At 42.5% G+C, this 16,041-nt stretch overlaps 1 protein-coding gene across 1 annotated transcript; it reads left to right on the top strand.

Moving 5' to 3' along the window:
• Window positions 1-308: 308 nt before the first annotated feature.
• On the top strand, window positions 309-7,086 carry lhx2b (LIM homeobox 2b; the record flags this gene model as incomplete). The annotated part of the gene is made up of 5 exons (XM_080530582.1): window positions 309-515; window positions 1,973-2,175; window positions 2,567-2,937; window positions 6,103-6,308; window positions 6,793-7,086. The coding sequence occupies 5 exons, from the start codon at window positions 309-311 to the stop codon at window positions 7,084-7,086; spliced, it is 1,281 nt and encodes a 426-aa protein (XP_080386708.1).
• Window positions 7,087-16,041: the final 8,955 nt, after the last annotated feature.

Below are 16,041 nucleotides of genomic sequence, written 5' to 3'. Positions count from 1 at the left end.
CAGCGGGGGCTTCGATAGTTGGTATGTTTTTAATGGTCTCCCTAGAAATGATTTGGGCAATGGGATTTCTGACATGCTAATAAATAATTGCATTCATATTCAGCATAAAATACATTCACATCAATAAAAGACGGATTCTGTCACTTTAATTGGTTAATTATTATGAGAGAGATGCAGAGATTCGGATGATGATTTTCATTGGCAGATGATGCGTAGTGTGGAGAACACGTGTCCATTTTTTGCCTCATATTTTTTTTCTGATCTGGAATTCTAACTTGTCACACCAAGAAGGGAAAATCTGACTGCCAATGCACGGGCTAGGTTTGCGTCTGATGGAAATCTTGGGTTGCAGATCTGAAGAAAACACGTATAACATCCTCCCTTCCACGGCTACGATGCTTTTCCACGGCCTCCCTGGAGGCGACATGCATGGTGTTGTGGAAGAAATGGACCGAAGAGGAAAGAGCGAGTCAGCAGCTATCAGTTCGGCAATAGATATGGGGGAATCGGATATGGTAAGCGAACAATGTCTTATTAGGGCGTCTGGCAATGTTTTATGCAAATAGGCCTATTAGCAACTCTTTAAAATGCATGCAAAAAAAGTAGTTTAAGAAGTAGGCCTACTGTCATCATCACTGAATATGAGATGCTCCTGCCGTATACAGGATTCTAATTAAAACTTTTAAAGATGAAATTCAATTTAGTTTCCAGGAGAATAGCCTAATAGATGTAGGCTATATTAAACATTTATAAACCCCGGTCATAAACAAATGAGGCTACTAAAAACAGTTTGGAGTAAAATGTCTGTGGACGCCTATACGTTATTAATGTGTAGCAAATGTCGAAAACGTATTGATTCAGGTTTGGTTATGCTGTGGGTTTAAAGGTCCAGACATTATACATCTGCACATTTACAGCTGTAGCATACATCAACTCCCTTCTTTTGTTCAGTTATTTTGTCGAGAATGTTATTTCACAGAATAATCCATGGGTATTTGGGTATTTGTTCAAGTAATAAGCTTATAAGGTAAAATATAGGCTAGTGCCAATCACAAATACTATGTTTTAATGAAATTAGTGACTTAACTTAAAGAACAAATGATTTGTCTTTTCTTGGTGTGACAAGTTATTAAACATAATTTATTAGAGACTATGATATTCTATTAAATGATTATAGTAATAGAAACCTAATATCCACTCACTTATACCTCAGTGAGAGAGTGCAAGATTTGTTTATTATTTCTTACAGGTTATTTCAATTATTTAAATAATTGTCCTTGTATTGATGTAAAATCAACGATACATTGCATTCATTCTGGTAATAATGTTAGACCCAAATTGTTGAGCAGAAAGAAAATAAAAAATATGTGATAAATAAGGCTGTGTGTGTGTGTGTGTGTGTGTGTGTGTGTGTGTGTGTGTGTGTGTGTGTGTGTGTGTGTGTGTCTGTCTGTGCGCGTGCGTGCGCGCGCGCGTGTGTGTGTGTGTGTGTGTAAATCTGATTTTGATTTCACTACGCCGTTTTTTATGCCGTTTTATTTCAAAAAGATAACATTAACCAGTTGTTTACGAAGATGTCACTTTTGTACACATTATGTTCATTCTCAAAAGAACCGACCTGTTATTTTCCTGTATATAGGGTTAATTGGATGTAGAATTTAGTGTGGGCCTAACCTGTCAAATGTTAACTTCTCATGCCTTCTCATTAGGCTATAGGCTACGCTTAGGTGTTAGTTTAATGCCCCCAGCCAGGTATCACATGTAATATGATTTAAAGACACAAACAAATGAAACAGATGAAAGGTATACATAGGACTATCGAAAAGGATCATATTTTGGAGCGGAGAAGATTCAGACAATATTTCGATAGATGGTATTTATGGGGCGGAGAGGATGTTAGGCCTACTGTATACATTGGATAAAGGTTGACATGTTCTCGTGTGTTCTGATCGTCTTTTTGGTTCCTTTGTAGAACATGTCCTGCATGAACAGTGACAGGGTGGCTCTGTGCGCGGGCTGCGGCGGGAAGATCGCTGACCGCTACTACCTGCTGGCGGTGGACAAACAGTGGCACATGCGCTGTCTGAAGTGCTGCGAGTGCAAACTCAACCTGGAGTCTGAGCTCACCTGCTTCAGTAAAGACGGAAGTATCTACTGCAAGGAAGATTATTACAGGTAATTCAATCAACCCCTCCAAAAATGATGGCTGCACTAAACTAAGCTCAATGTATAATAACGCAATTATTAAATAGGCAGGACAATTGTTGTCCCAGAAACGAAAAAGAGAATTTCCCACAACCTATGAAATAATCATGAAATAATCATGAATTATAGGCCTATATCCATTAGTAAAACAACCACCATCTAGGCCTACTGCATATAGCCAAGCATCGCCAAAACACCATGTGTGACCTTTTAGCTATAAAAACGTCACTTCCCCCAAAAGCTTGCTTCTGTTTCAGAACAGGCCGCGAAGTTACACAATTTCCATAACTAAAGAGTTTAGGTTAATGAACTTACAATCGATGTCACTCACACATTGACCGGGTTTCTGTCCTCTCCGCAGAAGGTTTTCGGTGCAGCGATGCGCCCGGTGCCACCTCGGGATCTCGGCCTCAGAGATGGTCATGCGAGCTCGGGACTTGGTGTACCACTTGAACTGTTTCACTTGCACGACCTGCAACAAGATGCTTACGACTGGGGACCACTTTGGCATGAAAGACAGTTTGGTGTACTGTCGGCTGCACTTTGAAACTCTAATACAAGGGGAATATCAGACACATTACAACCATGCGGATGTAGCCTCTCACAAAGGACTGGGGACAGCCAACACACTGGGACTATCCTACTTCAACGGCGTGGGGACGGTGCAGAAAGGCCGCCCCAGGAAAAGGAAAAGCCCCGGACCAGGAGGAGACCTGGCAGCCTACAATGCAGGTAAGACTGCGGCGATAACCGTCTTAACATTAAGTTAACATTAAGACATATCATATGTCATATTTATGGGATTGGTCATTCCTCTGAATGAAGTAAAGTTTTTTAAAAAACAAATGGGAGAAAACAACACAATAATAGGCCTACATGTGCGAAATGCACTGCAAGTCTCCATCATAACGCGGCATCGCATATTTTCCAAGTCTTGTGTGTGTGTAGGGCCTACTTACTATCTCAGACAGACATTTTTTCTTTCGAATAAGATGAAAATGATCAAAGTGCTTTGACGTTTGACATATCAAAAATCGCCTATAATTATCATACATCGTTTTTTTTGTATTTAACAATTTCACCAACCTCGTTCATGGCTGAAAAACTGTATTATTCGTAAAATAATGTTTTTACCAAAAGCTATGTTTTTATAAAATGCCATAGATAAACGTGTGTTTTTTTGTGTGACAAAAGTGTTGTGACATTTCATTCATATTTGTTTTTATTTAATGTATTGTTCTGCCTAGAAATAGGCCACACAATTTGAATATTATTTTGCCCTTGACAAAATTATATACCGGCCATTCAACATCATAACACATGGAAATAATCGAAACTATCGACTGCATGCAATATTTCATACACTTTCTCATAATTTCTCGTAAATACTACTGTGGTTTAAGTGGTTGAAATGCGCTGAGATTGCGTTGATTGACACACCACGTCGGCTCGCTGATGATGAACTATGTTGATGAAAGCAATAACCAACTTATTTAGGACGAGAAGGAAAGTTTCAATGCGACCACTATATTACGGTAGGCCTAAACAACGACACGTCATTATCTCAATAGGAGTAAGAAGAAAATCCTTCTGTTGATTTCATTAATTTTGAATCCCTGTCTTTCACAGATTAACGCGGATTAGGTATATAAAAACCCCTTCCTAAAACTCCTCAAATGAGTGTTACAGGAGAAAGTTCTATCAGTTCCTCCTCCTGTCCTCTTTGAGAAAGAAAAATGTTTTTGAAGTTCCGGCTTTCGCCTTAGCCATTTTCCACTTGTCAGGCTCAATAGACGTCTAAAGTTCTCCTGCTCGCCCTTTGCGCACCCGGGGGCCTGTTGGACTGGGCCGAGGCCAGAGTGGCTGTGTACTGTGGAGGCCTACTACAAGACATCAACGAGACTTGACGAGTTATTTAGTTGGGATTGTGGTCGAACAGCAACAATCGAATATGACCAAGAAGTCCTTTTTAGCCTAATTATCTCTTCTTGGGTCGAAGTCTTAAGAAACGCAATCTTTTGTTAATTGGCTGCTTTCAATTGCGCAAACGTTCATAATCATTTCAGGAATATACTCGATCAAGCTATTACAGAAAAGGTCAAACTATTGCATTAATATCCATATAATGACTGAAATTAAAACGATTTAACCAGGCTACAACAACACACGCTTCTAACTAGGCCTATAACTACCTTCATCAATAGTCAAAGTGTCATCATTGAATAGACCATGTCAACATATTCCACATGGTTCATTATATGATTGACCCAGTAATAGTTTCCTCCAGTAAGCCAAAGCAGACAAAGTAACATTTCTCCCCACTCTTGGCACAAGGGGAAGTGAGTCGGGCCGCTACTGCCCTCTACTGTTTACCGACTAAGATAATGCATACTTAGATAATGCATCATGGACACCTAACGCCTCACAGCACAGCAGGTTAAACGTATGAGATAGTAACATGTTGACTCAAGTCTTGCCTGGAGAAGTCAGCCAACATCCTTTGTAAAAACAAAACAAAAAATACATCAACAGGCCTATCTGAAGTCTGAATGGGCATGTGCAGAAATACTGTAAAACTATTTTCTAAATGAGATGTTCTTTCTAGTAACAACATGAATTTCTTTGTGCCTGGCATTTGATAGTTTAATTATTAAGTTAAGTTGTGTAGTAAGTGTTATTCTGCGAAATGTGAATTACTAATATTTAGCTTGCAGAATTAAATCATAACTGTTATGCATAAACAGCAACACGTAGACATTTGCCAAGAAATTTCTGTCAGGGAAATATGTCATAGCTATTCTTGTAATCCACGATTTGATGATCGTTTGCCTAATGACAGTAAATAAGACAACATTGTAGCCAACCAGGGGGGCCAATAACAACAATACCAAGAATATACTGATGAAGATGAGGATGATGATAATGATGATGATGATAATGATGCCCAATAATTATAAATATTGTTATGTTTATTATGTTATTACGTAGTATCCCACCGTTGTTGCTGCAACGCAAGTAATCTGTTATCGACGAAAGCCTTTTTTACCATTTGTCGATTAAAAATGTTGTCTTTCACAACGTGAGTGAAATTCTCATGTCATGCAAAGCATGTCAATGTCACGGCACTTTTTTTGTGTTTTTTGCCCAATAATATTGCATTACAGCAGCAGTACAACATTCGTTCCCTCTCTACCGCCCAGATTACAACAACATTAAACTGAATTTAAACGAATGACAGTGTAATTTCGGTTAAATTAAATGGCATGTCATTTGTAATCTTTATTCCGCTACCGAAAAAAAGTCGTTGTATGTGTGTATTTATGGAGATGTTATAAACATTAATATTTACCCAAGATACCAACTTACCCAAGACATGACACACGCAAATGTGATATAACCTATGAATCGTTCAGTAACAAACAAAATCAGATTTATAATTATGATTCTTGGAAGTTTGTAAAAGTGTAAAGGCGGTGTTGGGAAGGCCATGTTTGATTTGCCACTACATTTTCTACATGTTCCATCTTAGGATGCTGCTTGACCTGTTCATTCATTTAATTTGACGACAACTGACCTTACAGGAACTATCCTCAACCACCAAGTTGATTATGAACAAATTTGACAACTTGGCATAAAATATACTCAGATGTCCTTCTGGGATTCAAGTAAATCCCAGGTTGCTGCTGATTAATTCAAACAACATTCATACAGTACACAATGCAGCAAAATATATAATTTGGTCAAATGATCATGTCTAACTTATATTTATATAGTCTAACAAGCAACTGTGTGTGTGTGTGTGTGTGTGTGTGTGTATGTGTGTGTGTGGGGGGTGTGTGTGTGTGTGTGTGTGTGTGTGTGTGTGTGTGTGTGTGTGTGTGTGTGTGTATCCTACAGCACTCAGCTGTAATGAGAATGATGGCGACTCGATGGACAGAGACTCTCAGTACAGTTCCAGCCAGAAAACCAAGCGCATGCGGACCTCCTTCAAACACCACCAGTTGAGAACCATGAAGTCCTACTTTGCTATCAACCACAACCCAGATGCAAAGGACCTGAAGCAGCTAGCCCAGAAGACGGGCCTGACCAAGAGGGTTTTACAGGTGATTGTCAAATACATAAAAAATGAAAGTACAAAAATTGTATTTTCTGGTGTATTATGATTGTAATAATAATAATAATAATGAGATGCTGGAATCAAACGGGTAACAAAGGAGCATTTTCTATTTCAATGTTCTGATAGGAATTGTGAGGACAGAATAAAAAAATAAATAAACTGCAGCTATCTACTGCTTATTATGGGAAGCGGGAAAACACAAGAGAGAGAGCGAGCTTGATTTCCACAAAGACGACAGCAAATTATCTGGGGGACTGAAGAAAAAAAAACGAGACAAAAAGGTTTCAGAACAAAAATTCTGTAAAAATCGCTCCGCTTTAATTAACGCTCCCAGAAAACAAAGCAATCATTTTGCTTTGATGCGTTATATTTTTCTATGCCTGTTATTCTAGTTGAAACATTCCCTCTGTCTTCCCCCCATGGTTCCATCACTAACAGTCGGAACGATGTTGCCTTGCTGTGGTACACAGGTCTGGTTCCAGAATGCCCGGGCCAAATTCCGGCGGAACCTTCTGCGTCAGGAGAATGGCACTGGCATGGACAAGACGTCGGACGGTTCCACTCTGCAGGGGGGCACGCCCTCTGGGCCCGCCTCGGACATCTCCAACGCCTCCATGAGCCCGTCCAGCACCCCCACCACCTTGACGGACCTGACCAACCCCACCATGCCCACGGTCACCTCCGTGTTATCCTCTGTGTCTGGCAGCATGGACGTCCACGAGTGCAGGAGCCCCTCACAGACCACCCTGACCAGCCTCTTCTGACGGCCCTCTCCCTCACAGACCACCCTGACCAGCCTCTTCTGACGGCCCTCTCCCTCACAGACCGTCCTCATCAGCCCCCTTCCCTTTAAAAGAAAACAACAACCCACAAGCCTCTACCTGACTCTGACCCCCGCCTCTGTCCACCCAGAACTGAAGCAGAGACCTATGACTGATAGAGACGTTACACGGAATAGTAAATGAAAGGAACCAGACTCTTACTCTTACTCTGAGCCCATTTGAGACTATTTGCATAGTGAGGCTGCCAAGCCTTACAGAAGGAACAGTTGTTGTTATTTTGTTGTTGTTGTTTTGTGGAGAACTGAAGAGACTTGATTTGCATTTTTCAATGTTTACAGAATGAGACTGGGGAAAAGAAAAACTGCTAAAATTTTGGAAATTCATTTTTTCCAGCACAATATTTATGTTATTGTACAGGAGTCACTGTTAGGAAACATTGAGAAGGATTGTAAAATTATGGGAAATCTGAGATTAAACACAGGTTAAGATATCCTAAGACTGCCATGTGCCTTATACTCCATTTTATCCTAGAGTCCCCAACATATTCAGACCGGTTTCTTTTCTCAAGATCAAATAGAAACACATGTTTTGAACCAGAAGATATTTTGGATCAAGGAAATGGTAGTTAATGGTCCACTCAAACTGTGTGTGTGCATGCTTGTGTGTGTATGTGTGTGTGTGTGTACTATTAATTGAAGTTTAGAATACATTATAATTGGTGGACTAATTATTGCTCTCAAAAATATAATGTTCACACGCACACGCACGCATGCACACACGCACGCACGGACATATACACACACACACACACACACACACATTTTATTAAATTGTACCAGGTTGGGATTGAACAGTCATGAAGACTAGTAGTGTTTTAAATTATTCAGATTATATGACTTGCATTTATCTTAAAAGAAAAACAATGCTTTACCTTATTACGGTATAACTTGATTTGAATGGGTATTTTCCTGAGCTAAAACTATGGTACTCTTTCAATTCAACCTCTTACCTCGTGCCCAGAGTCCACTGTGCTGTACTACTATGGGTTTGGAATGTCTTACTTTCAAAAACAACATTATCTTCCAACAGGAGTGGAAGCACTGGAAACCAACGTGATGATATTTCCACCGTAATAAATGTAGGCAGAGCGTCGTATAGGAAGTCCAAACCAAGTGAAGAGGCCAGATTTGTGTTAGAGTAAACACCATACTTATCCAAAGCTGTAATTATGGGCTTCTGTTTTGGTCACTTAACATTTTCCTTCCAAAGTCTGTCACATAAACTGCTGACTGCCTCATTCTCCCGGGTGTGTATGGCATACAAACCAGTTCATATTGGAAACAAAAAAAATAGTTTTGTTCATATTGGAAACCAAAAAAATAATTTTGTTCTCAAACAAAAAGACATAGACAAAACAGAAGGTATGAGTGTGAGAATTCTTAGTCATATTTCTAATGTTACCCTGCAACTTTATCCCTCAAAACACCCCACTACTGCCTGCTGGAGTCCACTGCTGTATGTTCTAGACTGGGGTCTTGCTGTTTCCTCCGCACATTCTTGTACAGATCCCCGCCGTTTGATGTAGTCTGCAGTTCTGTAAGAAATATAAAAGCTCATCCCTTACAAGTTTGTGCATTCACGTCTGTGACTTTTACATGGCACTATAAACAAACACCATCCATTAGCAACGCTGGCCGAGAGTCCCCACATTGAAATGGTTTATCAGCATCTATCTAAACGAAAGACGGTATGAGATCTGTTGTCGTGGGAACCAAATCAGGCTCCATACATGAGGTCCCTTCCCACTGGACATTCCTGGGATTCTGTGCCAGTGAGGGGGGGGGGGGGGGCTCAGAATACAACCATGATTGGAATTGCAGCAATGAAGGTCATGCGAGGCCTTCTCTGATCCCTGTTTTTCTTCCTGGAGCAGTAATGGATTAGGGCTGCTCACATGCAGAACAACTGTTCAGACCAGGGCAGTGTTGCTTTAATTGGAGGTAACGTTTTGCACAGGAATTCACTCCCCCGTCTGAAAGTTGACGACTTGCCCTGAACTCCTATGATGGAGTCAAGGTCTGACTCGCTTGTTACAAAACTGCCTGCCGTCTCAGAGAAACAGTATCTCCAAGAGCCTGCAGGGCCATACAAGTACACAAGTGACCTGCGTGCATACATTACCACAACCACTTATCCTATTGACAATTAACATTACGCCCACACAGAATCACCACCACTGTATGGACAAGAAAGTTTACTTTTCCTATATCACGGAAATAAGCTTCTGTACCCACGCAGAAGTTAATTGCAGTTGGCAGCCTTCCCAACAGTGTAATCATTAAAAAAAATCTGTTTCAAGAGCAGCTTTTCCCCCTCTCAGCTGAGGCAATATGTGTCCAATTTTCTCATGGCACCAGCAGCATTCACCTCAGCTGAATCTAATCAGAAAGGTATGGAGGTTTTCCACACAAATGATAGAGAAGGTTTATGGGGTATTATTTCTATTCCTGTCAATTAAATTAAGAGGTTAACCCTTTGAGAATGATGTCCTTTACTCTACTAGAAAGAGATGGATACGGCATGGGCAATTACGACACTGTCTGTTTTTCTAGCGATGAGTCCTCCTCTTTGAAGACCCTAACACTAACTGTCTGACTCAGGAGTCTACTGCATGTTAATTGGATAACTATCATTCTCACAGACTTCTTGTGAGCCCACCTGGCTACTCTCTCACCTACAGATCTCTCCTGCAGCTCTCCTCAAAACAATCAACACCATATGGGAGATTTAACGTGTGTAATGTGTGTGTGTGCGTGTGTGTGTGTGTGTGTGTGTGTGCGTGTGTGTGTGTGTGCATGCCTGTATGTGAAAGTTAACATGCGAGTGATTTTAGGTTCCTGAGAAACAGAATGTGCCTCCTCAGCATCCGTTCTACACAATATTCAGCGACAAGGATGTGAAAAAAACCACAGAAGCATCAACAGCGTCTGATATATTGGTTAAGGCTGAGTATAATAGAATATACTGTAGCTATAATAGGATAGGGAATATGCCGTCGTCAACACGGTAGGATTCATTTTGTAGAAAACATTTTTTGGCTGCTTTGCCTTATATTAATGTGTGATGTGAACTTGCTGGTTCATCCAGTAATTACAAGAGAGGGAAAATCTGGAAGCTGGCAACCGTCATGCAGAAATAACAGAACAGCCTCATAACCAAACATTTACTGTGTGTTAATGGATGCCTACGTCTGTTTCCAAGGGATTGTTATTTTAAGAACAATAAAACATGTTTTGGGGATTTTGGAAGATTAAGGGGAGATTTTAGAATTGCAACATTACAGAGAGGACGGAAGATAATAGCCTTGTAACTGTATGGGGAGATCAAGAATTCAATCATAATCCCACTGGAGCATTGCAGGTAAAGAAAAAACAACAGCCAACAAATAGCCTTTATTTGGTGACGAAGCTCATACAGTCCAGTGCCCTGGTGCAAGGCCTGTTCCCAGCCCAGCTTCCCCCTCTGACAGGCTGCCAGGCAGAGACTGGGGTGGACCTCTGCTAAGCATCAGAATTAGGCCCTGCAGAGAATGCCCGAATGTGTTGCCCAGATGTACCCACACACTCACATAAAGCTGTGTGATGAAGGCTTTAATAGAGAGAGGCCAATCTTTAAAACACATGACAGGCTATATAGAAATAGGGGGCCCTATAAAGTTTAATACACAGTATTACTGCTGAATTTCACCAGCAGAAATGAAGGCCTTCTCTAAATATCAAGTATTTTTACTTCTTTGAACTAGTTCTTTGCTGGTTAGAAATTTTACAGAGATGCTGAAAACATCATTTTCTACCCTCTACACATGTATTTTGCACATTATTAATCACAGCCAAGCCTCCAATTAACATTTCATCCCTAGTCAGGTGACATTCTAAAGCATTGGTTGGTCCGTTATGTCCTCAGAGACATGGCGCAGCAGCCTGTGGGTGTAGTAGAGGCTTGAGTTTCACACAGTGAGCAGTCTGGAGTTCTATGGGATGAGCCCTGACACCCCAGCAGCTCAGGTAGACTGGACCCTCCTGCCTGTAGTAAAGCCACATCACAGTGGACACCAGGGACTGGTCTCAAGTTTAATGAACTCCATTGAAATATACCTGCTATCAGAAAGCAGAAAAAAAAAGTGGCAAAGCCCACATGAGGTTTCCGACGTGTATACAGTTCAGAAAGTGAGGCATGCTGTATTCAGCACCCATTTGGATATGCCTACTCCCAAGGGGAACACTCCTTGCGGGGAGTGGGGAGCACAGGGGGCCATGGCGGTCTGCACAGCTATTGCCACAGAGCCCACGTGTGTCCAGTAATGACCAGGCCCAGTCTGACCGCCTCAGAGAGGACTTGAGTGTAATATATTATGAAAATGAGATGCGCTTAGATTCCTGTTCCTGTGGTCATTATGGGCCATTTAGGCCGGCTTTAGCCCCTTCTCCCTCACCCCGAGGGCCTCTCCATCTCAGGGCTAGCAGCTCATTAGCATGAGGAGGGCCGCCTAATGTGGAGACGGCTCTCTGTGATCACATTCACTCGATGGCTGAGGACGCGTGGAGAGATGAAATTAGAGTGATTAATTAGGCTTTGACACTCCGCCAAAGGTTCTCAATTTAGCGCTGTCACATCAATAAAAAAGGCATCTCCTCAGTCGCACGCGAGGCTGACCTAAAGGAGAGCGACACGGGGGTATTACCAACAATTAAGACCAATTAGTGGAAGTTACCCTCCAACGGGAAGACACACATAAACACATCACCGGCCAGGCTCTTGGAAACCTCCAACCAACTTGCCCTCTAAGGCAGACTAGACTAGGCCCCCTCACCATGAGTGGGTCACGATCCAATGACATTCTCATTTACTCAATGTTAAGTGTGGACGTTTGCCCCCCCCCTAACCCCAAAAAAGTAAACAACTCAATAGAAACTGAATACAGTACAGTCGGTTCACATTTGACTTCACTGAGTGGGTAAACCTGCAGTGTAAGCACTTCCTCTCACAAAGTGTGTTTTCGTGTGAACTCTCATCATCCTCATCTAAAAGCATAGCAACTTATCCTAAAAAAAAAAAAAACTGATGTTCTACAAACCTCAACATTTTCCTACACTGACAGACAGACAAGTAGAGGAGCTCATTTAATCCAATCCAGCCAGTGCCATGTTGCCTTAACCAAAAAAAAAAAAAAAAAAAACACTGCTTCATTATCCTCTCCCCCAAGTGACAAATCCTCCCTGAATGGAGTGGAATGTACAAGTTTCCCAGGGACACTCTGGGCTCCTGCTCTATTTAGATATACAGTGAAATGCTGTCAGGGTGGCAGCGTGGCAGCATGGCGGGAGCGCTGCAGGTTTGGGAACAGCGCTTAGCATGGGCGCGGGAGCGGAGCTGGGAGCTGCATGGCTGAGTGGCTCTCCCTTTGGGCGCGGGTATCGGGAGCGGGCGCTGCACAGGCAGCTGTCAGCAGAGAGGTGGCATTTCCTGGGCTGACGCTGACAGAGGCTGTCTGCAGGCAGCGGGAGCGCAGCCAGACTGACACCCTGTTTATTCACAGATGACATCCTGGGCCGGGGATGGGTGTCTGTGGCATTTTGATTCACCTAGCGATGTGAAAACTTCCTGAAACACTGTGTGATGAGTCCTTTGTAGAGTACACGTAACGGGAATAATTGAATATTTTCAGCGGGCGTAGGCCCATCATCTCTGCCGCCTGGTTATGCGAGGAGGTAGGGTAGCATGCACACATACGCACACCCCCACATACACACACACGCACACGCACATGCACACGCACACACGCGCACGTGCACACACGCACACGCGCGCACACACACACACACACACACACACACACACAAACAACATTTTACACACACAGCAGTAGCCTATGAGAATCCTCTCACTATTTCCAGAGGAGAGATGAAATCTAATGCTGCTAATATAAAACAAAGTTTACAAAACGATAATAATAAAGTAAACCCAGCATCTTGTTGATAAAGTGTAAGGGTCAGTGCCATTGTTGGGGTTGTTAATAAGTTGGACCAGATAAAGAAATTGTTACATGGTAGCTATTAGCAACAATGGCCTCAGGATAAGGTGCACAGCTCAAATACTGACAGGCAGATGTGTGGACACACCTGCCCAGGGTCAGCGGTTGAGAGGTAGTGAGGACCCCCAAGACCTTCGACCCCTGACCTGACCCTCCCTACCTAATGCCCCCATTGAATTCACAGCACTCACCCAGTGTGAAAGGGGGTTACGGTCCAATCAATGATTTAATTGTTTAAATGAGAAAGATAGACAAAACAATGAGGCAGTGCTTGCACTCTTGTACCCTACCCCACACACAGGCACATAAGGGGAATCACCATACACACAGCACAAGAACAATACATAACACCCACACTGTGAGTGTGTGTGCACATTATTGCATGCAAATGTACACACACATACACACACACACACACACACACACACACACACACACACACATTAAGAGAGGAGCAAGGCTATAAATAAAGTCAGCTCATAGAGCAAAGGAGCAGTGGCAGATGATTGGAGGGAACATGAATATGAGAAAGGTTACAACAAGCAAGCAGCACATTTGTCTTGTTTGGATACAAGCTAGTTGATTCCCCAAATGAGTGTTGAGGAATCCCGCGACATCAGCACTTAATCACCGCCTGTTCACCATTATAAATCAGTTGAACTACTGACACCTGAACTTTATTCTGCGCGCACTCTAAAGGCCACGGGCACAGGCTTACGCTATTAGGAAGGAGCTGATCCATTGTGTGTGCATTCAGGTCAGAAAGCAGGGCGTTGGATGCACACTGCATGCATCACCTGAGTAATTGTGGTGCAGAAACAATAAAAAGACAACAACAACAAAAAACAACCCTGAAGAAAAATAGACAAATCATGATATGTCCTTATTTTGGTGCTGGTAATACTACAATATCTAACAGGAAACTAAAGTTATCCAAAAACGAATTATTTGTCCGTTGGTCTTGTGTGTGTGTGTGTGTGTGTGTGTGTGTTTAAACCTGTGCGTGTCAGTATGCTACGGATGTGTTTTTGTACCTACGTGAGTGTGAGTGTCTTTGTCTCATGTACGCAAGGAGCATTACACCGAGTCTCTTGATGCGTCAAAGACATGGTTAGTGAGTGTGTCTGCAGCAGCAGCATGTACACCACAGTTGTAAAGACCCGTCGTCCCCTGCTCCTCCTGCCTTTATGCGGGCCCAGACAATAGACAGACCTCCCAGCACTGCAGCTGGACCTGGCTCTCCACACAACAGCACTCTCTCATGACCGCCTCGGCTCCTGTACTTGGGAAAACTTCTCTGTGATTCAACTGTCACTCACGGTCAGGCCAAAGGCCCAATGAAAGGCCCTGCGCCGGCTGAGTGGTGAGCATTTCTGAGGCCCAAGCGGGTGGAGAAGAAAGGCTATTGTTCTGGGTTCCCCCACTCCACTGGGCCGCGCTCGGGGTCTCGGGAAATGGGGCCACAGTAAACAAACAATACACCCCAATGAATGGATAATGATGCACGTGTTTACTGAGTGAGATCTCTGCAGCGTGTTCTCTCTGTTCCCCCCTCGCCATAAGAGACGCATAAAAAGGGTTTCAATTCACATGGGCAAGCTTTTATTGGAGACATTTTTCCAAAGGGATTTCCCTGGGTAGATAGAATGTTTTGTTTTGTTTGTTTCGTGTATCCCTTTATAAACTTCACTTATCCTTCACAACTTTTCATGAAAGGCGAGTTTGACTTTCAAATCATGAGAATTTACAGAGCTAAATGTAACAAATGTTACATCAATAACACTTTGATACCAATCGGTTTATTAGGAAGTCTAGAATCTCATTTTACCAAGTTGTTTCGGTAGCATTAAAGTAACATTTTTGGGTCAACCAAACACACAAATTGTATCTCGAGTTTATCTCAAGAATGATTCCCTTATTTCCAATAGTGAAAAATACATCTAACCGTAACCCTAACCTACTGTACTATGAGTCTTCAATAGGCATGTGTATTCAGATACTGTACTGGAATTACTCCGATTTGAGGGATGCTTCTCTGTTGGGAATGGAGGTTTTTCCAGTCCTCCTGCCTTTCTGTTTGAGGGATTAAAACATCAGGCAGGCCACATACAAGCTGTGGAGCAGCTCCTTTGTCACTTTCAGAAGGGGACCTGTGGTATTGTTCTGTCTGCTGCACATTGGGAGGCTCTGGGTCTTTGGTGCACACCGGAAGAGAGCACGGGAACAATTCCTCTCTCAAATCCCTCTCCTCACCTCACAAGGGCCTCCTCCGCCTAGCATTCCCATGCCAGGGACCCGTCCGGCTCAGGGGGCGACTCATCAAAGTCACTTGACTCAAGAGAACTCTCTCTGAGAGGTAGGGGGCAATATGCTCTCTGGGGCTATTAAACACAAGCACCACAGAGGGTACTTGTTCCTTTTTTTAAGGACTCTTGTGAGGGTGAAATATTGGATTCCTCATAATTCTTTAAGCATTCCAAGAGTGAGAAGCATGGGGACAAGCTGAAGAGACTAAAAAAATGCCATAGGTTCCAGTTGAATAGTAGTTGTACCATTTCAACATGAGGAATGTATTTTAAACTGATCAACGTGTAATTTAATGCTTTGTTTGCAATAGATTTGCGTATTTTCATATGCTTGTTTATTTGTGTGTACAAACCCATACACTGACATAGATAGACACACAGGCAGGTACCGAGAAAAACACACAAACGCTCACTCACACAGACGCACGCACACACCCCATGAAGCTTCTTGTGCTAACTTCAAAAGGTGCTTTGATCAGAAATCTGGCATCCAGCTCTGTTGGATTCTCTTTTCTGAGGCGTATTATGTCTTTTACGACT

The sequence above is a fragment of the Nansenia antarctica genome (assembly GCF_963989245.1).
Source record: "Nansenia antarctica genome assembly, chromosome: 5".
Lineage (NCBI taxonomy): Eukaryota > Metazoa > Chordata > Actinopteri > Argentiniformes > Microstomatidae > Nansenia > Nansenia antarctica.
Note: the sequence above shows the minus strand (reverse complement) of the source record. Positions and strands in the feature narration are given on the sequence as shown.